Raw genomic sequence first — 27,666 nt, forward strand, 5'->3', positions numbered from 1 at the left:
CAATTCTTCTGTTTTTATGTGAGATGGTGGTGTGTAGAGGAGGGTGGCAAAAAGAGCAGTGCCGGTGAACATCTATTATACTACTAATGTTTCCATTTTATTTTTCTACATGAAGTTATTGCATTTCTGTAGGTAACTAACATGCAGCAAAAAAAGTAACTCCATCAATTTCTTGAATAAGGAGAAGGAAAATTAGGTTGTGGGGTTGAAATCACTTCTAAATGTTCAGAAGGCTAAAGGGTTAAGAGAAGAGGGTTAAAAGAAGAGATAAAGGGAAGTAAAATGCATGGCAACAATGGAGGTGAAGAACTAGGTGCATCACTGCTCAAAGAGCTATTGAAAATATGGAGTTAACCATCTTTGGTATCCATTGCTGTAGGTCTAATTTCTTTAGCATAAAAAATTAGCATATCGCCAGCTGTTTATCCAGAGAGGGAGATAGATGAGATTTCTAACGTTCTCTATAATAAACGTCTTAACTACTAAAACAGTTCCTGTATTTTCAGATTATCATGTACAGTATTAGAACTACCTAAACATAGACTATGATTAAAATCTTAAATAAGAATACACTGCACTGTTTTGCTTAGGACTGTTGAGTAGCATTCCCACTACAACCCTGTGAGGTGGGTTACAGCAGGCATAGGCAAACTCCAGCCCTCCAGATGTTTGGGACTACAATTCCCATCATCCCTAGCTAGCAGGACCAGTGGTCAGGGATGGTGGGAATTGTCATCCCAAAACATCTGGAGGGCCGAGTCAGGGATGATGACAATGGAGTAGAGATTTGAACCCAGGTCTTCATAGTCCAATCCCAAACCTCTTTCCACTGCATCTCACCAGCTATAGGATGGTGTCATGTTTACTCCTTGTTCACCTTTAGCCACTCTCTGTATCTGAGGAGGAGATGTTTTTGATTCACTGAGTATCCTTTGGCTTACCATTCTCACACAACTGAACCTACCTCACAAACAATTTTGGTGTTCCCATCAGGAGTTTATGGGCAGCTTGGTGTACATTGGGCTTCCCTGGAGGTTGCCTCAAACTGAGTGCTCTGTTTGTCTGCTTCTGGCTTTGTGGAGATAAGACTAAATTACAAGCAGAAATTGAGATTTTGGCTGGAGGAAGGAAACCTAAATTATTGAAAGCAGTAACATCCTGCAGAACATTTGCAACAGCTAAGAATGTGACTGGGCTTAATATGCAATTGAATACACTTGTAATGGGCATTTTGTGATTGCTGATATCACAGTTGTAGATTGCCAACAGTCTTAAGAGGCTCTGTCACAGGTGTATACATTCATTAATCCCTTGTAATACATTTCCTTTTAGGAGTACCTCAATAGCATTCTTCAGCATGCCAAGGATTTTAAAGAATACCACCGGTCTGTCACAGGGAAGATTCAAAAACTTACAAAGGCTGTGGCCACTTACCATGCCAATACTGAGCGTGAACAAAAGAAGGAGAATGAGAGAATTGAGAAGGAGAGAATGCGCAGGTTGATGGTAAGGTTTGTTTCAAAATTGGAAATTAGAAATGTTTCAGGCATAAACTTTACCCAGCTGAGCTTGCAGTAGATTGCAGTTTGGTGCACTTTGTTTTAAATAACTGTTCTTCCTAATTTAAAGCTTTTTTTTTTTTAAGGCTGAAGATGAAGAAGGGTACCGTAAGCTAATTGATCAAAAGAAAGATAAGCGCTTGGCCTACCTGCTTCAGCAAACAGATGAATATGTGGCCAACCTCACAGAGCTGGTGAGACAGCACAAGGCTGCCCAAGTTGCAAAGGAGAAAAAGAAGAAGAAGAAAAAGAAGGTAAGCTGGAGTTCATTAATTTGCTATGATCAATAATGCTGATGAAATGCAAACTTCGTATAAACATTTGGGTTGGAAGATGCTTTTCATTTCATTTCATTTCAGGCCTTTGGTTGTGTGCTTCTGAACAGGGTCCAATTCTCTAGTTATTTTATTTTTTGGCATAAACAACATAGCATTGGTATCATAGCAAATCAGAATAGATCACACAATATCCATAAATAAAACACACAAAACAATTGTTGTTAAATAGACTACCATTTCAACATTTTATGTTAAAACCAGTCCTTTTTCATGAACAAATAACATGACTAAAGGATCTAACTGTTCTGTCATAACCTGTTAGATTTCTCGCGGCATCTTTTGAAGCTGCCGAGAAGGTCCAGAATATGCAAAACATACCAGCTCTTCAACATGTTCCTTAAAAAGGTAAAGGTAAAGGTACCCCTGCCCGTACGGGCCAGTCTTGACAGACTCTGGGGTTGTGCGCCCATCTCACTCAAGAGGCCAGGGGCCAGCGCTGTCCGGAGACACTTCCGGGTCACGTGGCCAGCGTGACATTGCTGCTCTGGCGAGCCAGAGCTGCACACGGAAACGCCATTTACCTTCCCGCTAGTAAGCGGTCCCTATTTATCTACTTGCACCCGGGGGTGCTTTCGAACTGCTAGGTTGGCAGGCGCTGGGACCGAGCAGCGGGAGCGCACCCCGCCGCAGGGATTCGAACCGCCGACCTTTCGATCGGCAAGTCCTAGGCACTGAGGCTTTAACCCACAGCGCCACCTGCGTCCCTTACATGTTCCTTACTCATCTATAAATGTGATCAAGCCTTAGATGTCATATACCAACAGAACATATATTTATAGAAACTCTTCTTAAGATTTGTACTTACATTTTGTTGTGGAACACGTTGCCATAGCCAGTTCTGGGCACCTAATACCTTGCTCCAAATCCCTTTCCCATAGCAAGCAGCCGGTTTGGGGTCCCTTCTTAAAAACTTCCTGCTTTAAGGAACATAGATGTTTCTGTGTCTGAGTGCAATTAATTAAATCGAATTTATTTCCTTTAAAGCTTCCAATTTTCTATATGTTGCCTTGGAACATGTTTCTGCTCTATTTGTACTAGATCTTTAAAATTTTGTAATGTGGGTCTTGGTAATGCAATAAGCAAGTTATATACCCATTCTCAATTGAGCATGGGAGGTATCCAAGTGGATTACAATCTCCCCTATTGATTGGAAGGCAAGACTCATATGAACAGCTTTTTCCTGGAAACGTCTCCTGGTCCTTCAGTTCATTTTCTGCCTTTGCTTGGAGCAAATCCTACTTGCTACTCCTGTGTGTTATTCCTGAGCCTCAGGCCTGCTGTTTCTCCTCCATTTAGTTAGTCCCTTGTTTGTTTTCTCCTGGTCCCAGTCTCCTTTTCTTCAGCATTCTTTTTTTATTATTATTTTTGTCTGAAAGCAAAGGAGGAAGAAACACTTTCTTATCATTCTACATTGGTTTGTTGCCTATATTCTCTTATTACATGTTTTTACTCCTTCTCCTCCCGTGCTCCTACACGAAAAAAGGCGATAGTCTCCAAAATTATGCTCAGCATTACATCATGACACATTATGTCAGGGTGGTCAAGCATTCGTGGACTGCCTCAATAATTGTCAGGAGGAAAGTTCCATCCTCTACTGTCAATGTGCATGTTCTCCGGGAGCTGATAGTGTTTCTTGGTTGACCCCAGTTGTTGATGATGTAGCCACAACCAGGAATGAGATCCTCATAGCATTGTACCTACTTTACAAAGGATCACTGTGGCTCTTGTCTTCAGTACAAAACCATCCAGGATTCTTCCTGTACTCGCTGCAGACACGCTCTCCAGCCAGCACCATTATCACCCACAAATGTTAGCCCTGCAATGTCAAATGTGGGCCTCCAGAGGGCACATGATGACTTTGATTATACCAGACATCCCCAAACTCAGCCCTCCAGATGTTTTGGGACTACAACTCCCATCATCCCTAGGTAACAGGACCAGTAGTCAGGGATGATGGGAATTGTCGTCCCAAAACATCTGGAGGGCCAAGTTTGGGGGTGCCTGGATTATACTGAGGAGATTGAGTCAGAAGGAGAAGGCATTTTAAATGCACTAGCAGTGATTGAAACTGCAGTTCTCCAGAGGGGATCAAACTGAATGGTTAAGTCTTAAAGAATGGCAAAGAAAGAAAGGGGAGGCTTTGCCCTGCCAGACTTGAAGCTATACTACGAAGCATCATGCCTTTGCTGGTTAAAAGAATGGATTAAACTAAAAAGTACAAAGCTCCTAGATCTGGAAGGATTCGATAACAGATTCGGATGGCACGCGTATCTTTGGAAAGAAAAGAAGAAGGGCTATAAAACATTTGAAAACCATATCTTTCGCTGATCGTTACTGGAAGTTTGGGACAGATACAAAAACATATTAGAAACAGGGGTTCCACATTGGTTATCCCCATTAGAGGTCATAGGTGTTTAAAAAATCAACATGAGAAGCGATTGGATTACCTATGGAGATTTGGTGGCGAAGGAAGGAGGAAAGTGGAGGTTAAAACCATATGAACAAGTAAAGGAATATGTATATGATTGGTTGCACTACCGCCAAATAAATGAAATGTTTAAAAAGGAAGAGAAAGAAAAAGGGTATAAAGAAAAAGATTCAAAATTCCAAACAGAGATTGTGAATAATGATGGCAAAATAATTTCTAAAATGTACAAAATTTTGCTGGAATGGCATACAATGGATGAGGAGGTAAAAGTAGTTATGATTCAGTGGGCTAAAGATCTAGGATACAATATAAAAATGGATGATTGGCAAAAAATATGGAATGAAAACTTGAAGTTTACTGCATGTGTCACATTAAAAGAAAATGCAATGAAGATGGTTTACAGGTGGTATATGACACCAACAAAATTAGTAAAAATGTACAAAATTTGTAATAAGTGTTGGAGATGTAAGGAGAAAGAGGGTACATTTATGCATATGTGGTGGGATTGTAGGAAAGTAAGGGGGTTCTGGGAGACGATATACAATGAGCTAAAGAAAATGCTAAAATATAGCTTTGTTAAGAAACCAGAAACCTTCCTGTTGGGAATAACAAGAATGGATATAAGCAGGAGAGACTGTAAACTGTTCCAGTATGCAATCACCGCAGCAAGGACATTGTTGGCCCAAAAATGGAAACAAGAAGAGGTTCCGACCTTGGAAGAATGGAGGACAAAATTAACAGATTATGCAGAATTGGACAAATTAACTGGGAAAATTAGATACCAAAAAGACCAAAGGTTTTTTGAGGACTGGGGGAAATTTACGGAGTATTTGAAAAATATGTGTGAGGATTGTACAACGCTAGTGTGTTTTAAAGAAGCTTTGTGAAAATATAAGGAAATATTACCAAAAGGCAAACAAGAATAGAAATATAAAATCTAATGGAAATATTAAAATAAAGGAATGTGAAGATAGGATTTGAACTACGAATGATTGTCGGAGAAGTTGAGGGAGGTCCAAATAAGATAAAATATGTGATATGTAAATGGATATGTTTGGTGCTTTTAATGGAAAATTTTAATAAAAATCTATTAAAAAAAAAAACTGAATGGTTAAGTCAATGTCTACTGTTAACTTGACAGTTATTAAGCCGGTCCTCTTGTTTTCACCATGACATGACCTACAGATCATTTTGAACCACCTGAAGGATCATGGGTTTCTCATCAGTCAAGACAAAAGCCATCTACATTCTACTTGCAGGATTCAGCATAAGGGAGCAATGATAAATACTGCTCAAGGCACATCCCCACTCTTCCTACTGAGAAGTTCTGCTTCACCATGGCATCTATGGCCTCTAGCAGGACAGCAGAAATAATGGTTCTTGCACAAGCTTTGGAACACATATTGCCATGGGAAAGTTTCTATTCTAGGCCACATCAGTGGACACCTCTCTCATATCAAGATGCCACTCTGGAAATTTATTTTTTCCCATGTGGCAGTCTCTGTGCTGGTGGACAAGATCTAGCAACTTCTCCAGGGGAGTCCTGATCAAGGACTTGCTGTACATGAATAAATGCCAGTTTCTTAGGATAGGGAACCCACTGCAGGGGCACATGGGATATATCAGAAGCATCCCACAGCTTCAGCTGAAGGACCAGCAACTTCAGTTCCTCCTCTCCTTGTAATTTTTTCATTCTAGCTGGTCACTGCACTCTGTAACTAAGAGAAATGCTGCTTGAGGTTTGTTGCTGTTTTTACCTCCTCCATCACAATCCCTTTTCTTTTCATGTCATGTCTTAGATTGTAAGGCTGAAGGCAAGAAATGTTTTATCACTGACATCTAGGAGCCTTTTTTGGCTGAAGAGTGGGATAAAAGTGTCTTAAGTAAATAAAGTGTTTAAAAATGCAATTTGCTATTATTCCTGTTAACAAAGGATTAATATTCTCCCTTTATTTCCAGAAGGCTGAAACTGCAGAAGGACAGACACCGGCAATTGGACCAGATGGTGAAGTAAGATCCAATAACAATAATAATCATAATAATAATCTCCCTATTCATGACTTTTCTAGCCACAGTTTAGTGTGCTGATCTGTAGCCATTGGTCATCAGATACTGTTCCATTTCATTCCTTCCCTATGTCCCAATTCCTTATAATGGCTAAATGGATATTCCATGTTCAGAGACAGTGACTGAGAAGGACACAACAGGCCAGGGGCTGAGTTCTTTGGCCTTCATGCCCTGCTTAACATGCTGCTGGACTAGAAAAGACCAATGGGGTGACCTGACATAGGCAGTCTTTGTGTTCCCAGTGTGCTCTCCCTACTTGTGCATCTAGTCTGACCATCAAGAGCAGCACTGTATTTATATCCTTGAAGGATTTCGGGGAGTTTTGTACTTTATAATCCCAAGCAAATGTTAAGGGCGTTCCATTAAAAAGGCATTGTTCCCTTCCACTTAATCCAAGCCAGAGCCCACCATGTTCTTAGGCCTAAACAGAAGAATCGTATAGAATACTTTACCAGAGCCCTGTCCAGCCATCAAGGCATGAAAATGACAGTTTCAAAAATGGAGAGCAACTGCCTATGTTGCTTTTGTACTGGCAATAACCTCTTCTCATCCTGTAAGTTCTGTTGCATGCCTTTTCAATGTTTGGTCCTTTCTTTACGTTCTTCTATATGTTTTACTTCCCACTGAAAAGCTTACCTGATTTTGTGGAGCGCATTCCTTGGTGGTAGTAGCAGGTTCCACCTGAGGCTCAGGATCCGTGCCCTGAACCTCGGTCTGTTTTGGATTGTCTGGACAAAGCGGAAGGCATGGAAACCCAGCACTTGAGCCACAGGCTTAGATTAAGGTTTTTGACTATGTGGAAATGAATTTTGGAGGATAGCCAGCATCAACATTCACAGGAGAAAATTGAAAGAAATGTTAAAAACAAGTTTCTGATTGCTTCTTGAAAATCAATCCTTACCTGGTAAGCTAGAGGCTGTACTAACTTGCCACAGTCAACCCAGCTGATGGTTCTTTACAAACTTGTCAAACTGCCCAACATTTTTGGTAGTTTTCCCTCAGACTAGCATTTACATATCATTAATACAAAGACAATACAGTAGCTATATCATTAGAGCATCAGGTCTCTTACGTGATAAAGGACTTTGCCTGTATAGTAACAGAATAACCCTTCCTGTAACATCCTATCTAAATTAAACTTATAAGCCATTTAATTTATATCCACGCAAGTAACAAAAAGCAACTAGTTCTAATTCTAAAAACAGCTAAATCTAAATATATATAGTTTAAATCTTTTGGAACAAGAAAATGAAAAACTCAAGAAAACCATGTAATAACTTCTTCCACCTCCAACAGTCAGTTAGAAATAAGTATATTCAAACAGTTATTGTGATGACCTCATTTACCAACCAGTATTGTTGTCTAAGCATGACTTCATAGAGAAAAGAGAGAAGAATGGTGATTGGCTGACTAGATGTTCCTGCTTATAGGGGCTTTCCACAAGCTTTATATGATCATATTTCAATATCTGCTTCTTAGGAGGGTCAGCAGAACCAGTGGCGTAGCGTGGGGGTGCAGGGAGGGCCGGCCACACCAGGCGCAACATCTGGGGTTAGGGTTAGGGGGCGCAAATCCATGGGTTAGGGGGCGCAAATTACTTGCCTTGCCCCGGGTGCTGACAACCCACGCTACGCCACTGAGCAGAACCATTAACCTGAAGAAGTTAGGGCCTGCTGCCCATATTAAAAAAACCTCAACTAGCATGTTTTTGTGCCTTTCAACAAAGATTGTTCTTCAGAAATCCACCAGTGAAGCTTAATATGAACATTGCTGTTTCACTGCGGTTAAAGGCAATTTGAGCACCAGCTCTCTGAGAGGTTCAAAGAAGAAACTATAAAACTGCTTTTGAACAATTGAGCAGAAAATAAATGAGCTGCTTAAGCAGAAAGATGAACTAATGAAGAAGCTTGAAAACTTGTTGAAAATTAAACAGGAAACACAAGTTCTGTCTCACGCAAAATGAAGTATTGTCAAGAGTATTGTCAGTGTGTTGAAAGTGATGGAGAAACAGTTAAAACAGGAGGCTCACCACCATGTTGAAATAAAGCTAAGTTTGAAAAATGAGCCCTGCAAGGAACATGAAGGTTTTGGAAAAGATCATGAAAGGGCTGGAGATGAAAGAAATGGTACCTAGGACTTCAACGAGAAACTGTGGAAAAAGAAGAGCTGAAGAATCAATTTAAAAGAAGCCAAAGAATAAATTGCATGTATAAACAAGTAACAATGATATAAAACTGCTTAAGGCTCAGTATGAGAAACATCCAGCTTATGAGAGGACCATCAAAGCCCAGGCTATAAATAAGCTGGCTGTAGTCATTTCAGTCCAAGTGTCTTGGTCATTATTTGCCAGCTGCTTCCCTATCGCAGCTTGCTGCAAACAGACCATAGATTTTCAATCATTTAGATAGTATCATAATCATCATAATTTTATTTGTGTGCCAATGTGAGATTTACATAATTACACACATAACAAAAGTAGTCATAAAAAATAAATAAAACACATTAAAACATACACAACCAAATTTATTTTAAATAAAATTTATTATAAAAGCAAACATACACAACCAAATTGAGCAATTTCCACATAAATCATAATGCAATCTAAAAATAGAGATGCAAAAAATTTATATCTATAACAGCAAAACAGCCCCTAAACAGTACCCCAACCCAAGAGTTTGTTCAGCAGCCTCAGCTTTTGTAACTGGAATCGGTCAGCGCCCTGCTCTCCCAGGCCAAGTGGGAAAAGCTAGCAGGGCATAGAGACAGCACTGCATGCACTCACTAATTTCTTCTGACCCTTTGTCTATTCTAATCAAACATATGTGAAGCACTCCAAAAGCTGCAGGAATGTGCAAGTTTCCCTGTCCTTGTCCAGCAAAGTGTCCACTATGTCACAAAAGCTCTCAGTAAGCCATTTTTTCATAGAATTATAGTGTTGGAAGGTACCTTGAGGGTCCACCCCCTGCAATGTAGGAATCTCAACCAGATCCTACATGCCAGGTGACTGACCAACTTTTCTTAAAAAGGATGCATAAACAGTACCATCATTGGGGACCCTCATTTTTTGTACTGTGGAAATATAAAACAATAAGTTTAACACACATTTGTGTTTTTTCAGCCTTTGGATGAAACCAGCCAAATGAGTGACCTACCTGTGAAGGTGATCCATGTAGAAAGTGGGAAAATTCTTACTGGCACGGATGCACCGAAAGCAGGACAACTGGATACTTGGTTAGAAATGAATCCTGGGTAAGTTGCCAACAGATTTAATCCTTTGTATTTTGCCATGAAATTAGCACCTTGTAACTGCATCCTGTTTGTTTGCTCAAAAGTCATATTCATGGGGTCATCCACTACTTCTGAACTTTGACTGTTAAGAAAAGCTAGTTTGTAATATGTCTCTAAAGTTTTGTCTTCAAAAGGGGGAGTATTGGTATAGCAACAGCTATTAGCCTCAGTTGCTTAAATCAGAGGTTTTCAACTTGTGTTCCTCGGCACCCTTGGGTGACAGCGATTGGTCAGGGATGCCGTGGGAGGGCTCTCCTTCTCTCTCCCTCCCTCTTGACATCATTCTTGCATATCTGCAAATCGATCAATCTTTGTCTCTTCCCCCACCCCAGTCCAGCCTGAATTGTGCTGCTCTTCCTGCTGTTCCCACTTACATGCACACCAAAAACCGCACCCGAAAAGGGTGGGGTGCGGCAGGGCGGAATGTGGGGTGGGGGTGGGGGGCGGAACAGGGAAATCCCTACATAAACACGTCCTGTAATGGAACCCCAGTGTACATGGCTACCACGGGGGAGCCGCAGAAAGAATGTGGTTGGTCAAGGGCACTGTGGACTCAAAAAGGTTGAAAACCGCCCCCCCCCCTGAACTTGAAGCATGGGAAGTCCCAACAAAAAATTATAATTTGGCAGAATATTTGGACTATATGATATGTATTTGTATAATTTGGAATATTCATTGTGATTTGATTGGATTGTTAAAATGGAAAACTTAATGTCAGGGGCTCAGGAGCAGAGGCACAGGAGAGGGAGGAAATGGAGAGCGAGGGGGAGGAATCCGAGGGGAGCGTAGGCGATGACAGTGGTCCGAGGAATTCCCTGAGTCTCTCCAGCGAATCGGAAGATTCACAGAAGGGGGCGCCTATGGCCAGGGCAAGGGGGGTGCCAAGGGGGACACCCCAGAAGGAAGGGGCCAGCGGGAACTCAGAGAGCAGCAGTTGGAAATCAGGACCAGCTTCCCCACCAGAGCGCAGTGGGGGGGAGGAGTCCCAGGTATCGGGACCAGGGTGTTCACCACCAGCGAAAGGAGATGAGTCAGGATGGACGGTCAAGAGGAAGGTTGGCGGCTGGGCGCGCGCGCCAAGTTCAAATGTACAGGCGAGCGGCACAGCAGGTAGCCCGGATAGGGAACCAGGTCCTAAAGCCCGCCGGAAGGAGGGACAAGAGTCAGGGGGGTCAGCGTCAGAAGAGTCCAGAAAGGAGGAGACCCCGGGGGGCAGAAGGACCCAGAGGAGGAAAGAGCAACGGAAGAGGTGGAGTAAGGCCAGGGTCTTAAACTGGTGTACAGGGGGCGGAGACTCAGACGGAGCTTTGCCGGTCTAGGTTCTAGACATAGAGCTGCACGCTGCGGCTTGTAAATGGAAACTGAACTTCAATAAAGACTTTTGTACATTACCACCGGCTAGCGTTGGTCCTCTGTGAGCTGGGACCTGGAGGCAGCTCTGACACTTAATAAAAATTATTTTTTAAAAAACAAAAAGGTTGAAAACCACTTGCTTAAATCAAGCTTCCCTATAAAGAGACAGTAAATCTGGCTACCAGTTTCTAGCAAGGCATCTCAGATGCTTCCAGCTGTTCACAGTTGGGAAGGGGGGAAGGATGCTGGGCTTAGGTAGCTCCTTGATCTGACCTCACAGGGCTCTTCTTATGTATTTGGGTCTCACATTCATGAAACCTTCCTTTGGCTGGATGTCATGTTACAGAGCAAGTGTTCTCTTTGTTTGATTTTCCCACTCATCAATATTGCCCTAGTTTGGAAATCCCAAGTCATGGCTTCCCTCACTGTGTGGGGAAAGAGAAAATTTGATTTGTGGTGAACTTAGATTTTGCTTGTTTATCAGAGAAGCATTTTTCCCTTCCAGCCTTGGGCATATTAGGGATTACTTCTTGCTGTGTGTACAAGGGACTGGAGTGGGGATAACTTTTTAGAAATGTCTCATTTTCTCTGTTCAAGATTCCCCCACCCCCAGTGCTACTGACCGAATACAGACCCCTGTTTTCTAGATTCTTTCTTCCTGCAAACTCCCCCAGTGACTTCAGAAAAGAGGAGCAACCCTAGTCAGATTGCTCTCCGTGACTGATTAAGTAGAAAATTAAGAGTATCACATTTTCCTATCTAATTTTTTTTCCGTGTTAACCATATTAGCCATTTTAATATCTGTTTAAATAGATATGAAGTAGCACCAAGATCTGACAGTGAAGAAAGCGGATCCGAAGAGGAAGAAGAGGTATGAAGGAATGGCTCAGCTTTCACATAATTTTCTTGATCGCGTTCTGTGCAGATGTAGCAGATAAGCCAGAAGACTGCTGTGGAGGCATGGTCAATGCCCACAAATTGTATCTACATAAATTCCATGTTAAATATTACGATATACACAGGCTGTGGTTCTTGAGATTTTGCCTGTGGCTGGTCAGTGTATGCAAGTATTTCAGCAGACCTTCCTCCTAATTAAGACAGCATTGAAAGCATTTTGATTTTCTGTCAGTGTATATATATCAAAACTGATTCAGTTTTTGTTTCTGACAGGAGGAGGAAGAGGAACAACCACAACCTTCTCAGTCTGCTTTACCTGTGGAGGAGAAGAAGAAAATTCCAGATCCAGATAGCGATGATGTCTCTGAAGTGGATGCAAGGCACATTATTGAGTAAGGCTCACATCATCCCTCCATGTTTATGTTACCAACTATCTTTCAGGTTTCCCTCTCAATATAAGTGAAAGTGTCAGATGAAGATGTTGGTCTCTTTCTTCACTGGAGGTTTTTAAACAAAGGTAGGGATGTTAGCTTATCAGGGATGATAGAGCCAAATAACCGTTGGGGTCCCTTCAACTCTGATGGTGCTCTGATGGTGTTTCCTGCTTGGCAGGGGGTTGGACTTGATGGCCCTTGTGGTCTCTTCCAACTCTACAATTCTGTGATTCTAATGAATAAGTTCACCCCACTAGTAGAAGAGGGCAGAGTCTGTGCTTGTAAGTCTACCACAGTGTCTGAAGTCAACACACACAAAGACTTGAATGCCAGCAGCAGAAAGATACAAGGCTGTAGTTAAACAGGCTTGAGCAGAGGTTGCCCTTATTCTGAGATCTCTTGTTCTTGCCCTACCTTTCCTACAGCCCACTTTCAAAGGGGCAAGAGGAAGAGTTCTCCATCTACAGCCAAGGAGTAGAAGACACTCTCTCGCTCCCTCTCTCTCTCTCCCCTCCCCAAGAGGATAGGAGTTGGGGAAAGGACCTATTACTCTCCACCCCCATATACATGTAGGTATCAGGGATACCATAGATCCAGGATTAGTAGCTGGGTCTGGTTGTGTAAATTATTTTCAGCCGGCCTTTCTGGCTGACAGGAGGCCTTCAAGGTAACCAAAAGAAAGAGAAAATTAGTGCACATTAACATACAATACAATTACTTTTAAATAGAGTCATGACTTGTGAAAAATTAAGGGAATGTTTATTTAATTTATTCGCCATACAAATTTTTCATCTCAAGCTGATTTACTGTAAAAGAGGCAATACATTTCAGTAGCAATAAGCTATGGATAAAAATAACACATATAACTAATTGGCTAAAAAATATAGCACAGCAGCAGCAGCAGATCCCCCAGTCATTCACCTAAGAGAGAAGCAGGTTATAGATCACTTGAATGATCCTAGAAGAGGGGCTCCACGGTGCTGTGTAGAGTTAGATCTGCCCTCACTGTTCCTTGTACAGTGGAACATTGATTTTCAAATGTAATCTGTTCCAGAAATCAGTTAGACTTCCGAAACATTTGAAAACCGAGGATCAAAGGGCTGTCAGCAAGTTCAATGGGGGAAATTGAGAAACACGCCTCAGATGCCGTTCGACTTCCGAGGCATGTTTGAAAATGGAAGCATTCACTTCCCAGTTTTTGACGTTCGGCAGCTGAAATGTTCAGCAGCCGAGACATCCAAAAGGCAAGGTTTGACTGTATTGCAACCCCTCCATCTTCCCAGAGGCCACAACCCTCCCACAGTACTAGGAACTTTAGGCAGGGCCTTCCCCCAAATGAGAAATAAACCCAGCCCCAACTCCTCCCACAGCCCTGAGGGTGGGGAGGCTAACTGGGGTGATGCTGCAGTTCAGAGGAGGTGTTTTTTCACCTGAACCTCATGCCAGTTTCCAACCTAAAACACTTATCTCCCACATTTAGGTTGATCCTACACAAAAAATACACAACCAACCAACCAACCAATAACCCTGCTCAAACAAACAATAGTCTTTGTCGTCCAACGCTATAAAAGGTTAAGTTTTCTTTTAAATGTTCTAAGTTAGTAAGGATCATATACCTAACTGGTAAAACCCTTACTAACTTAGAACATTTAAAAGAAAACTATCTCTCTCTCTCTCTCTCTCTCTCTCTCATTTTTTCTCTCACTCTTAACCCATTTTCCCAACCTGTTTAATCTTTTTCTTTAGGAATGCAAAGCAAGATGTTGATGACGAGTATGGAGTGTCTCAAGCCCTGGCAAGGGGGTTACAGTCTTACTACGCTGTGGCTCATGCAGTCACTGAAAGGGTGGACAAACAGTCCACTCTCATGGTGAATGGTGTCCTCAAGCAGTATCAGGTGAGAAACTGAAAGCAAGGCCCTTTGCTTCAGAGCAGTGTTAGCTTAGGCACTTGTGCTGGGTGTAGATGTGCTTAAAATTGCAAAGGAGGAAGCAAGTATTGACAATATTTTCTCTCCATTTGTCCAGAAACGTGTGAGCATTTCTTTTTCTTTTCCCATAGATTAAAGGTTTAGAGTGGCTAGTATCCTTGTACAATAATAATCTAAATGGAATCCTGGCAGATGAAATGGGTCTGGGTAAGACAATCCAGACCATTGCTTTAATTACATACCTCATGGAGCACAAACGTATCAATGGACCGTTCCTCATTATAGTACCTCTGTCGTAAGTATTCCTATTGGATCCATCTGCCACTTAAGGATTGTCACATTCAAACGCTTCTGTGTTCATGCAAAATACCTTATTGTAGTATATCACCATTATAGTTCTGATGCAGCCATCTGGGCTGGTCTGCTTCATGCAGAAATATGAACAAAATATGGTCACCAAATTCAGCAAACTTGATAGAAACAGGGCAAGACTAGCAGAGCATGTGTGGTAATAGTATAAATAACTTTCAGAATTGGGAGTGTTAAAGATTTTTCCTGTTAAGCATAGCAAGAGATCGCTGAGGGAGTGTGGCTGGTGTAATGCTGGAAGTATGAATTAACTCAGACTTAGCAAAAAGCTGGTTTGCACTAACCACTGCATGGCCACTTTTTGAGGCAAGTTACTAGGCCAGATTAATCCCATTCAGTTCTTTGATCCCATGTAACTATATAGTTGATTGATTTGAATCAGGTGGTTAGAAGTCAGTGCTATGAAATGTGTAAATACTGTATTTGAAGTGCCATTGAGAACTAGTCTGCTTTGTATTATTCCTCCAAAGCTTTTAGTGTTCTATTCTTAAGAGGAACTAGGTCCATAGTTCATATCGTTATTTGATGCAGTATTTGCAAGAGAGACGGCAAAAGCATTACATGAGCTTTGCTAATAAAACAAATGGCTGCTTGAAAAACAAGTTTGCATGTCAAACTCTGTTTCAGGATCTCCAGCTGACCAAATCACCTGATGAACTGGCAGTTGTGAATGCACATTTATAATGCGCTTTGGTGATGTGCTATTTTGAAGGGGTTGTACACAGTTCTTGTTTTTTAAACTGCCAATCTTTGTATTATGTGTGGTTCGTGACTATATAAAATGGAGTCTTTGCTGTTTTTCTGTTCTAGAACTCTCTCAAACTGGGCATATGAATTTGATAAGTGGGCTCCTTCTGTGGTTAAAGTCTCATACAAGGCAAGTATCGTGGTTCAGATTTTCATTTCAAATTTGTCAAGTCAGTTATGATTCCAAGGAAAGAACCGAGCATCCTCTGACTGAAAGCAAATTGTTGCATTTCCCTGTACATTCAGCAACAACTGTGGCATAATATTGGGGGTGGGGGTCACCTTTCGGTTTCTTAAACTACTCTTGCCCATCAGTGTGGCAGGTCTGCTACAGAAAAGCTTCTTCTAAAGTTAAAGAGAGAAAATACTTATTTTTTCTTCTTATTTTCCAAAGTCCAGCATATTTGTTTGTGACCCAAAGTTGTCAGCCCTCTCCCAAAGCCTCTTGCTTTTCAACTTCTTTCCTGCAAATAGCACACAGCTTCCCCCCATAATCCCTCAGACCTGTGTGTGAAAAGGAAATTTCTGTTTCCTTAAGTGGTATGCATCTTCATCAGCCCTTCCCCATTAACCCTTCTTTCTCAGTCATCTCCCTGTACCTTCTACCTTTTTCTTCAGTGCTCCTTTTTAATTTACATTTCCTGTTCCTGCTTATTTGTGCAGTGTCTGCCTTTCTTATAATTCCTTCCAGCCTATCAGCTCTATATTCCTTATATCTAAGTTTCCCTCAGCCAGCTCCACAAAGCCCCTGTCTTTTGTTTGTCTTCCTTTGCTAAATCTTGACTGCAGACAACTTTGTTAGAAAGTTCATGTTCATATTAGATCATCACTCCCCAAACTTCAGAGCATGGGAAGACACCCAAAGATATATAATTTGGGATGAATATTTGGCTTTTTTATTGTATTATAATTTGGAATGTTTTAATATGGTTTTTATTGGATGGTTAAAATGGAAAACTTAATAAATATTATTTTTTTTAGAAAAGAAAAGAAGGAATGCTCATGTTCTAGCTCAGCCAGACAGAGTCAGGGGTTTCACAGCCACAAGTGCAACACAAATGTCAATTATTTCTCCAAATTCTGTGCTTAGTTTTTCTTAATTCTTTTTTGTTAGGGCTCTCCAGCTGCAAGACGGGCATTTGTACCTCAGCTTCGAAGTGGGAAGTTTAATGTTTTGCTCACTACATATGAATATATCATCAAAGATAAGCACATTCTTGCAAAGGTGAGGCTTTCCTATTTGAAAGCAGGATTTGCTGGTGTGTTGATTTTCCATTAGTTCTAGAAATGAATCATTGTGGTATCCTGAAGGTATAGACAATATTAAACAGCTTTTCTTGCAAAACCAACATTAAGTAATATACATTATTAGTATTAGAATAACAGATAAATGAAGCATTTACAACATCCCCCCACCATGCATAACATTTTCTTGATTACTGAAAAATGAAGGACCCTTGCTTATTTTGTCCTTTTAAACAGGGACAGGGAACCTATGGCTCTCCAGATGTTCCTTCCTTGACCACTGTCAATGCTGGCTTGGGCTCATGGGAACTGGAGTCAACATCTGGCAAGCCACAGGTTTCCCCATCCCTGAATTAAACTGGGGTGTCTCCTCTCCCAGTCACTTGATCTTCAAGATGGATCATGTCAGTTATGCCTTCTGAAGCAATTCAAAGTGGCAGGCCCCTCTCCTCTCTGATTAAGAGCAGATACACGTCTCACCCATAATGAAAGGGAGAAAGAAAGATTGTAGAGTAATTCAGCTAATGCAAACGGCACTTGTTTTATATGGTACTGTGGTTGAATATGATATGCAATCTCTTCTCGGTTCTCATTTGGGTGAGATACTTTTGCTGCAGTAACACCTGTACAGTATTATTTGCTCGTTGGTTGCATGAATAACACTGCATGTGCTCTGTTGTGTTATGTCCTTATTAAATTTTTAATAAAAAGCAATATTGAAAGAACAAAAACAAATAACGGCTTTTGTCAGCCCACATGTCAGCTGCCTTCAGCTGCAATCATCGGACCCTTTGCCATAAAACAACAACAGTGTCCTGGGAGATGTTGCCAAGATGGGGTATTAATAAGTGCCAATTCACAACTTTCTCATCATGATTACATTTGAGTAATTGCTCACAAGAGCCATAACACTAGTTTAGCCTATGTGGGATGCTTCAGAAGTTGCATTTCTCTGGAGCATTTGAGGATGGTGAGAATTTCCCCGTCTTCAATATTTCCATTATATTGATTCTACCTGTTATATTGCTTCTACAAATTAGTGGCATAGTGAATATTCCCTCATTTTTCTTAGGTGCAAATCAAAACTGAACTAGTTTAACAGACACCTAGCTACATCCAAACTATTACCTTGCTGTGGGGTGAGCTGTACTGTATTGAAAGCCTAACAATCATACCTGAGAACAATCATACCTCTTAAGTAAAGTAGCTTTGGTTACTGTCCTGCATCCTCAGATTCGTTGGAAGTACATGATTGTTGACGAAGGTCACCGAATGAAGAACCACCATTGCAAGCTCACCCAAGTCCTGAATACACACTATGTAGCTCCACGTCGTCTGCTTCTCACAGGGACTCCACTACAGAATAAGCTGCCTGAACTATGGGCTCTGCTCAACTTTCTCCTTCCGACTATCTTCAAGAGCTGTAGCACATTTGAACAGTGGTTTAATGCTCCTTTTGCCATGACTGGAGAAAAGGTAAGTGCAGGAAGAAGCGTCTACCAGCGTTTTTCACCCAGGGTTTTTCACTCCAGGCTCTGGAGTCATTCCCATGAAATTTTGCAATCTTCCACCTTCACTTTCCCCTCCTTGCACTGTCCGGTCACCCATAAATATTACCAGTTTTTATTTAATTTTTCTTAGGGGGAGGGGGTTGGATTTCTTTAGGGTGTAACAATGTGATACAGATGTCATACAAAAAATAATACTGTTTTTAACCAATTTGATTTATTAGAGTACTGTGATTCTGTGTGACTCCAAATAGTTTTATTGCAATGATTAGGTCCGTTGGCACAACATTTCTAACATTTTGTACATTCTTTTAGTGAGCTCAAGTGTTAGGCCACATTTACTTTTAGAATTGACTTCGCTGTTGACTGTCTTAGTATACATGCATGCAGCATGCTGTTCTGATCAGATGCAATGGTGAATTTCCTTTCAAGGCCTCTCTTCCAGTGTGTATTGTTCAATATAGTAAGTACTGATGGGACTGCAATTAACCCACAGTAGAAGGCACAGCTAAAGAAAAACACCTTTCTGGTGTTTGCTTTTAATATTTTGCATTTGGTAGAGTTTTAAAATACGCCAATTTTGTGTACGTGTGCATTTGACACTTTAAATAGTTTGGGGCAGAAGATGAATAGGGATAGAAGAGCCACATTTTCCCTGTGATTACCTTTGGTTTGACTTCTGGGTGGACATTTTCCTCATTCCAAGCCCTTTAAGAGAACTGTACCATATTTCTCCCTCGCTCCTGCCCGCCTCCTGTGGCAGCATGTATGTGAAGGAAGGAGAGGGGGGAAATGTGAACGTTTATTTGGGGGGGGAAGTGGATGGGAAACACACACACACACTTATAGTGCTGTTACAGTCTGTTACTTTGTTTTTCAGTCTATGCAAGACGTTTCCTCTAATATGCCATGTTGTAATCTTGATGCTCACAGCATTTTAAAGTCAAGGTTACAGACTGGTAAATTAGAGCATCCGTAACCAATGGTGACTTGGGGCCAAATTAAGCAGACTTGCCTCTCGGAAGCCAGGTTGCTGTCAATCAGCAAAGGGGCTGTAGGATTTGAAACAGAGAAATGGATGGCAGGAGGAATGTACTAAAGCTTCACCCTTCCGTTCCCTGCTGCTTTTCCCTTAAGAGACAGCACTCATATCTCTTGCAGCAAAAAGGCTGTCTGAAACTCCCGCTGGGAAAGGGGGCTGTAGGGGAAGCATCAGGTGCAGGAGGGGTTAAGCATTGTGCTCTCCTTGGCCATTTTACAGCTCTTTGGTAGTCTGGATTTGCTGTCAAAGATCTTCTTCAACCCTGCTGCATTTATCTATCTATTGATATGTGAGATTGTGTAATTGCTACGCTGATTGTGATCATTTTAGGGGATTAGAGATGAATCAGTGAAGTGAAATTTTTTTGGTTCGTGATTTTATTGTTTATTGTTAACATTATAGTTAATGATACTATGGGTTTTTTGTCTGAAAGTGATCATACTTTTTTTCTCATGATGTTGGGGAAATATATTTAAATAACACTTGTTTCCTTGAATCTGCATGCAACTAAAAACAGGTGGATTTAAATGAAGAAGAAACTATTCTGATTATCCGTCGTTTGCACAAAGTGTTGCGTCCCTTCCTGCTAAGAAGGTTAAAGAAGGAGGTGGAAGCACAGCTGCCTGAAAAGGTAACACTTAAAAAGAAGGCAATATTCCAGCTCTTAGTAGAATCTTTCATATCATGTTGTCCCTATGCAAGTTCTTCTGCATGGCATCATTCCTAGTTCACTTGTTTTGAAGGGGCTGCTGGAGATTCTGTTTTATCAAGGAAAGTCTGTAGAGAGGCTTGGGACATGGGGGGCATGATGGTTCAGTAGAGTGGCAGTTCAGTACCAAACTAAAATGGTTCTTTGGTAGCTGAGATTGGAAAGCCCTAGAGCTGGAAACTTGGAGAGCCACTAGCAGAATGTACAGTACAAGACTAGACAAACAAATGGCTTGTCTCAGAATAAAGCTTGGTATGTATCAATGGACCATTCACGTAATTTCAAAGAAGGCTGGGGTACTGCTACTAAAGACATCTTTCATTACGTCAGGCTTAAGATGCTCCTCTGTGTGCTTTTGACTTGTGGCTTTTTTGCTGATTATTGTCTAGAATTTAGATTGTGATGCTCCATCCCCAACACAGAGCCTGGAATCCATTGTAATATTTATCTTCGTGGGAATATTTCTGTCTTGTATTCTGTTTGTAGCTCTTGTGGTTGCAGAGAAAAATCTGAGCACTGCATAGTTTGTGGGAGGAAATGAAGCCCTCCTTTTGGTGCAGCTGTCTTCATTCTGTAGGGCTTGACACAAGATTAATTGAAAAGAAAGATGAGAAAAAATGAGTGTGGAACAAACAGTTCTGGCAGTATTTCATCCTTCACTCTCAATGCACACACATACCACCATCCAAAGATCACAGGGAAGTTCACAACATAAAAATACAAAATGATAACAAACTGCATAATAAATCAAAACCAATAACCTCCTTCCCACAAACACATTTTAAAGGCCATAGAATTTACTTGGTTGGCGTATTCTGTGATCTGCATCCTAGATCAGGAGTGTAGAACTCAGAGGCTGATAGAATAAGAGCTTTCTGATTCAGTTATGGTATTTGATCTCTCCCAGGGCATGGTTGGATCCTACTCCAGGGCGCTTCACTGACTACTACCTCTTCCCTTTCAGAATGAGATCACAAATGGGGCATGTCCTGAGTCTTTTTGATTCAATCTTTCCTTATACCTTTGCTAACAGCTGCTTCCTGGGCATCTGACCCAGGAGAGATCCCATGAGGTCCAGTTGACTATTAGATATCAGAATGATCTGCTGTAATGAGTTTTACAAACAACAACAACCATCCTAAAGTTGATGACTTAAGGCAAATTTATCCATAGAGGAATCGCAAATAAATGTTGTTTGGCAGAAGTTGACCTAACTGCCTTCATCTCAGCATCACTGTAACTTATCACCATTGTCAGTGTCATCACAGATCCCTATATTGTGTGTAGGGTAGATGAGATCCTTTCATGCAGATGAGATCCTCACATCTGCATGCAATGCCAAATTTTGTCCTCCAGGAGAGCTCTCTTCTGACGGATCTGCTAGCTACATGAATATCAGCTTCCAGTGCAGTTGGAGGAGTCATCAGTCAGGAAGTTTGGGGCCCTTTCATAACTTCTGTAATTCTTGCTAAACAACCAAGAGATTTACCACCACCACAGTGTTTCGAGCTCAAAGGTCTTCATATTTCCATGTTGGTATTTTATAGGGCATGGCTCTTTTTCACCTTTCTGCAACACAAGCCCTCCTTATAAAACAGACATGGCCATGGAGAACTTACATTTCATTTGTTTGGTCTCATAGAATCTTTGGACATACTTGGTGGGTATGACCACAGAGATTACAAAACCAACTGTTCAGTCACCACAGTTCCACTACATGAAAACTGAGTCTGCAAACTCTGGTGGATATAGCTGCATGCAAACAGTTGCATGCCTTAACACAACCTGTTATAGTCAGAAATTAATCTGACTATAAACACTATTCTGAAGGGGAAATGGTGGTACTCAAATCTGCTCCAGATCTGTTTGGTTGTCTGCTATGTCCTAGGATTTGCCCAGCAGCTCTCTTACTAGCTCTTTTCTGTGAAAGGGTGCTCCAGAAATACATTAATATTAATATATTTGTAAAAATCTTTTTTTATATACTAGGGGTTGTACCCCTACTTACCGTATTTTTCGCTCTATAGGACGCACTTTTCCCCCTCCAAAAATGAAGGGGAAATGTGTGTGCGTCCTATGGGGCGAATGCAGGTTCCCTGGCTTCAGCGATAGCAATGCGAAGCCTCTGGAGCCTGCACTCCAGAGGCTTTGCGTTGCTTTCGCTGAAGCCAGGAGTGTCTGGTCTTTGAGGCTGGCGGTGGGGGAAAGCAGCGCTTCCCCCCACCGCCAGCCCAGAGGCTGGGGGGGGCAGCGGGAAGGCGCGACGCCTTCGTGCTACTCTCCAACCTGGTTTGGAGGCTGGCGGTGGGGGAAAGCAGCGCCAAGTCAGTTCCTTCTCCCTCCTGTGGGCTTTTGCGGGAGATGAGGGAATTCCCCCACCTCCCGCAAAAGCAGGCAAAAGACGTGCGCTCTTTAAAGGCTGTGCGGCTCCTGCGGGCTTTTCTACGAGGAATTCCCCCACCTTCCGCAATAGCAGGGAGGTCTGGGAGAAGTGCACAGGCTGTGTGCAGCCTGTCCGCTGCTCCCAGAGCTGGATTTCCCCCTCTGAAAACTAGGTGCACCCTATGGAAAGGTGCGCCCTATAGAGCGAAAAATACGGTACATTGCTTGCCAGCTCCCTCCCTTTGCACCCAGGCAAACCCCACCCTCCCTTTATGGCTATTGAATCTCCCTTAAATTCTTCCTTTACTCTTTAACCCCTCAAAAAAACCCCTCCTCCCTTTATACCCCCAAACTCTCCTGCTTCATGAAGCCCCGCTTCGCTGTACAACGTGCCTCCCCAAATCCTTCCTCCTGCAGCTCATCCCAAAAAACAACTTCCCCTCACAGCTTGCCAAAACCACCACTCCCTTTACATGTCGCCAAACCCCCATCCCTTTCGTCCCTGTCCCTCACTGCTGCTGCTGTGTGAAGCTGTGGGGGGAAGGAGAGAGAGAAAAGGGGCATTTTGAAATTCAAGCTTCCTTCTCTCTTTTTACAAGGCAGGAGAGAAGAAAGCTCCTTATTTCCCTTTGTTTCCCAGTCTAATGCTGCTGACCAATTAGAGAGAAGGAAGTGCATTTTAAAATGGGGCAGGAATGAAGGGAAAAACCTTTTTCTACTTTGTTCCCCTCCCACCCCCACCAGTAGTAGCAGTGAGGAGCTCAGGAAACAAACTGGGCCTGCTCCCTGCCTCAAGTGTCCCCCATCCTATATTTGTGCACCTGGTTATTCCTGTCTAAGTGCAGAACCTTTCTTTTGTCCCTCTTAAAAAGCATTTTGTTGGGTTGGGCCTAGTTTTCCCATCTGTGAAGGTCATCTTGCATCCTGATTCTGTTTTCTGAAATATGAGATACCCCTCCCAGTTTGTTGTCGTCTGCAGATTTGATTAGCATCCCCTCTATTCCTCATCCAAGGACAGAACCCTGTGGCACCCCTCCTGTTACTTTTTTCCAGGATGACGAGGAACCATTTGTGGGGACTCTTTGGAAAGCCTTATACAGTGGTGCCCCGCTAGACGAATGCCTCGCAAGACGAAAAACCCGCAAGACGAAAGGGTTTTTCGGTTTTTGCGACGCTTCGCTAGACGATTTTCCCTATGGGCTTGCATCGCAAGACGAAAGCCCATAGGGAAATCTCGGGGACCTTTTTTTAAATGCTGGCGGTGGGGAGCAAAGCCTTCCCCCCCCCTCCGGACTTCAGAAGAGGTCCAGGAAGGCCGGCGGGGGCGAAAGGCTTTGCTCCCCACCGCCAGCATTTTAAAAGCGGTCCGGGATAGCAGGGAAGCGCTTCCCGCTATCCCGGACGGCTTTTGAAGGCAGGCAGGGGGGGCAAAGACTTTTGCCCCCCTTGCCTGCCTAACCGGGGGCTTTTAAATCGCCCGGGACTGTCCCGATTCCGGGCGGTGGGGCAGGAAAGCCTCCCCCAGCCGCCCGGCATCGGGGCATCGTCCCGATGCCGGGCGGTGGGGCAGGAAAGCCTCCCCCAGCCGCCCGGCATCGGAACGATGTCCCGAAGCCGGGCGGCCGGGCGGGAAAGCCTCCCCCCCCGCCCGGCTTCGGGGCATCGTCCCGATGCCGGGCGGTGGGGCAGGAAAGCCTCCCCCAGCCGCCCGGCATCGGGGCATCGTCCCGATGCCGGGCGGTGGGGCAGGAACGCCTCCCCCAGCCGCCCGGCATCGGGGCATCGTCCCGATGCCGGGCGGTGGGGCAGGAAAGCCTCCCCCAGCCGCCCGGCATCGGAACGATGTCCCGAAGCCGGGCGGCCGGGCGGGAAAGCCTCCCCCCCCCGCCCGGCTTCGGGGCATCATCCCGATGCCGGGCGGTGGGGCAGGAACGCCTCCCCCAGCCGCCCGGCTTCGGGGCATCGTCCCGATGCCGGGCGGTGGGGCAGGAACGCCTCCCCCAGCCGCCCGGCATCGGGGCATCGTCCCGATGCCGGGCGGTGGGGCAGGAAAGCCTCCCCCAGCCGCCCGGCATCGGAACGATGTCCCGAAGCCGGGCGGCCGGGCGGGAAAGCCTCCCCCCCCGCCCGGCTTCGGGGCATCGTCCCGATGCCGGGCGGTGGGGCAGGAAAGCCTCCCCCAGCCGCCCGGCATCGGGGCATCGTCCCGATGCCGGGCGGTGGGGCAGGAACGCCTCCCCCAGCCGCCCGGCATCGGGGCATCGTCCCGATGCCGGGCGGTGGGGCAGGAAAGCCTCCCCCAGCCGCCCGGCATCGGGGCATCGTCCCGATGCCGGGCGGTGGGGCAGGAACGCCTCCCCCAGCCGCCCGGCATCGGGGCATCGTCCCGAAGCCGGGCGGCCGGGCGGGAAAGCCTCCCCCCCCCCGCCCGGCTTCGGGGCATCATCCCGATGCCGGGCGGTGGGGCAGGAACGCCTCCCCCAGCCGCCCGACTTCGGGGCATCATCCCGATGCCGGGCGGTGGGGCAGGAAAGCCTCCCCCAGCCGCCCGGCATCGGAACGATGTCCCGAAGCCGGGCGGCCGGGCGGGAAAGCCTCCCCCCCCGCCCGGCTTCGGGGCATCGTCCCGATGCCGGGCGGTGGGGCAGGAAAGCCTCCCCCAGCCGCCCGGCATCGGGGCATCGTCCCGATGCCGGGCGGTGGGGCAGGAACGCCTCCCCCAGCCGCCCGGCATCGGGGCATCGTCCCGATGCCGGGCGGTGGGGCAGGAAAGCCTCCCCCAGCCGCCCGGCATCGGGGCATCGTCCCGATGCCGGGCGGTGGGGCAGGAACGCCTCCCCCAGCCGCCCGGCATCGGGGCATCGTCCCGAAGCCGGGCGGCCGGGCGGGAAAGCCTCCCCCCCCCCGCCCGGCTTCGGGGCATCATCCCGATGCCGGGCGGTGGGGCAGGAACGCCTCCCCCAGCCGCCCGGCTTCGGGGCATCATCCCGATGCCGGGCGGTGGGGCAGGAAAGCCTCCCCCAGCCGCCCGGCATCGGAACGATGTCCCGAAGCCGGGCGGCCGGGCGGGAAAGCCTCCCCCCCCCCGGCTTCGGGGCATCATCCCGATGCCGGGCGGTGGGGCAGGAACGCCTCCCCCAGCCGCCCGGCTTCGGGGCATCGTCCCGATGCCGGGCGGTGGGGCAGGAAAGCCTCCCCCAGCCGCCCGGCATCGGAACGTTGTCCCGAAGCCGGGCGGGAAAGCCTTTGTCCCCCCTGCCTGCCTTCCCAGGGGCTTTTAAATCGCCCCGGACAGCGGAGAAGTCCTCCGCTGTTCCGGGCGATTTTAAAATGCCGCCCGCCAGAAGAGGTCGGGGGAAGGCTTTTTCCATAGGAACGCATTAATTGATTTTCAATGCATTCCTATGGAAAACCGTGCATCGCAAGACGAAAAACTCGCAAGACGAAGAGACTTGCGGAACGAATTAATTTCGTCTTGCGAGGCACCACTGTACCAAGTCAGAGACCATTGGTCCTTCTATCTCAGTACTGTATACACTGACTAGCACAGGCTCTCCAAGGTTTCAGGCAGAGCAACTTTTCCAGCCCTACCTAAAGGTACCAGGGATTGATTGAACTAAGAACCTTCTCCCCAACCGCCCCCAAATACTGCTACTCAAAGATTTCTACAAGTCTGAAGACACTGAAAGCAATGAAATCTTCCAAACTCAGGAAGGTTATTTGGATCCATGCTTTGTGAATGCAGTTTCATGAATTAATATCTCCTCTCTCTGTTCACAACAGGTGGAATATGTGATTAAGTGTGATATGTCTGCATTACAAAGGGTACTTTATAGACACATGCAAGCCAAGGGAGTGCTGCTTACGGATGGATCAGAGAAGGACAAAAAGGTTTGGATTTCAGCCTTTTTCTCTAATGTGCAGTAAGGACAGGCATCTTATTGTCAGGTCTAGTCAATGAGTGTTTTTATTTTTTTCATGCAAGGATAGTTGTTATGATAGACGTTTTTTCAGAGGGGGAAAGCATTTTACTAAAGAATTTGAGTGTGGGCTCTTGAGGGCCTTCAGATTCATGATGAAGAAACATCAGCTCTCTTTACACAAGCCATTGAACAAACAATAATAGTATCTGACTATAACACTGTTTTGAAACGTAATTTTAAAATTTCTTACTAGTTCCAAAATTTGTAGCGATATCAGGGTGAGAAGCTTTCCTGCAGTGGTGCTCATTTTTAAAAACGTGATGTTGCAACATGGTTGCTTGAATAATTTTTGTGAAGAGGTGCACCTTCATGAAATTGTTTACTTAGGTTATCTGGTTGCATGCTGCTCAAGCAAAAAGGCCAAAACAAACACACATTTCATGAAATAAGGCAAAAGAAGGTCTCTGCCATGCTTCCTGTACTGTCCAACATTTGTTTCATGGTTTAATCCCTAGATAGAAAATGATAGATTAGGAAGCACGGTGATGAAATATACCATAAATAGTTGAACACCCCCCCCCCAAAAATTTTTTTTTTAGGTTTTGCACACATTGCTATCAATAATTGTAGTTCACTGAGGGAGAAATGTTTGAGTAGTGCTGTCTTATTTTTCCAGGGCAAAGGTGGTACAAAAACGCTCATGAACACTATTATGCAGCTGAGGAAGATTTGCAACCATCCCTACATGTTTCAGCACATAGAGGTAAAGAAGTGTTTTTGGTGTTGACATTTTCAGCCTGCTCAATGAGGGCAACTAGCAATGATGGGCCAAAAGTATTGCTGGAATACTTGTCCTTTAGCAGGAATCAGGAACTGCAGCCCCCCATGGTGTTGAACTACAACTCCCATCAGCCCCAGCCAATATGGCCAATGGTTTGGGATGTTAGTTGTAGTCAAACATCATCTAGAAGACCGCAGGTTCTCCTTCCTGTCCTCCAAAGTAGTTTGGGCATGGGATGTCTCGTAAACGTTAGATTGACCCACCATTTCTATTCAGTTCTGTCCTGCTTCCCCAACTTATTCTACCTTCTGGAACCTCCTCAATGCTGGGCCTTTGCTGTGCAGCTACATGGAGAATCTGACATGCAGTTGCATGTTTCTTGCTGCTGTGACTTTGTGTGATAATATTAAATATAGTTTCGGTAAGAATGCAGCTCCTCCTCCTCCACACTCATGCACCCACCACCCCTGTTTACCCCACAATTTGAAGATCCAAAAGTTAGCTGCTTAGGCTCTTTTTAAGTTCTTATTCATGGAGGAGAGGGTTCTCAAAAGCTGGCCATGATGGCTACACTGCCTCCACAGTTGGTGGCAATAATGCTTCTGATTACCAGCTGCTGGAAACCACAGGGGGGACAGAGTGTTTTTGTGCTTGGGTCCTGCTTGT

General features: G+C 44.5%; 1 protein-coding gene and 1 long non-coding RNA gene across 14 annotated transcripts in view; one reads left to right on the plus strand and one right to left on the minus strand.

Annotated features, from left to right (window-relative positions):
• Positions 1 to 27,666, plus strand: part of SMARCA4 (SWI/SNF related BAF chromatin remodeling complex subunit ATPase 4) — a 65,947-nt gene that overhangs the window by 18,588 nt on the left and 19,693 nt on the right. For all 11 annotated transcript variants that reach the window (XM_081893702.1, XM_081893699.1, XM_081893704.1 and 8 more), the window contains 14 exons: positions 1,333 to 1,506; positions 1,646 to 1,813; positions 6,285 to 6,335; positions 9,511 to 9,641; positions 11,847 to 11,904; positions 12,204 to 12,322; positions 14,111 to 14,261; positions 14,426 to 14,589; positions 15,474 to 15,540; positions 16,525 to 16,635; positions 17,889 to 18,131; positions 19,723 to 19,836; positions 26,080 to 26,187; positions 26,896 to 26,982. In XM_081893702.1, the coding sequence (XP_081749828.1) occupies positions 1,333 to 1,506; positions 1,646 to 1,813; positions 6,285 to 6,335; positions 9,511 to 9,641; positions 11,847 to 11,904; positions 12,204 to 12,322; positions 14,111 to 14,261; positions 14,426 to 14,589; positions 15,474 to 15,540; positions 16,525 to 16,635; positions 17,889 to 18,131; positions 19,723 to 19,836; positions 26,080 to 26,187; positions 26,896 to 26,982 (1,746 nt within the window). The remainder of the gene's footprint in view (positions 1 to 1,332; positions 1,507 to 1,645; positions 1,814 to 6,284; positions 6,336 to 9,510; positions 9,642 to 11,846; positions 11,905 to 12,203; positions 12,323 to 14,110; positions 14,262 to 14,425; positions 14,590 to 15,473; positions 15,541 to 16,524; positions 16,636 to 17,888; positions 18,132 to 19,722; positions 19,837 to 26,079; positions 26,188 to 26,895; positions 26,983 to 27,666) is intronic.
• LOC309360331 lies at positions 19 to 7,789 on the minus strand. Of its 3 annotated transcripts, none has more exons than XR_014163992.1 (5): positions 7,680 to 7,789; positions 7,029 to 7,184; positions 2,703 to 3,266; positions 1,709 to 1,769; positions 19 to 1,088 (listed from the first exon to the last, which is right to left on the minus strand). It is a non-coding gene; the product is annotated as an uncharacterized lncRNA (long non-coding RNA). The 3 variants fall into 3 exon arrangements; XR_014163993.1 differs by having other exon boundaries at positions 7,660 to 7,723; XR_014163994.1 differs by lacking the exon at positions 7,680 to 7,789 and adding an exon at positions 7,294 to 7,604.

This window comes from Podarcis melisellensis (genome assembly GCF_964234715.1).
Source record: "Podarcis melisellensis genome assembly, chromosome: 17".
In the NCBI taxonomy this organism is placed as follows: domain Eukaryota; kingdom Metazoa; phylum Chordata; class Lepidosauria; order Squamata; family Lacertidae; genus Podarcis; species Podarcis melisellensis.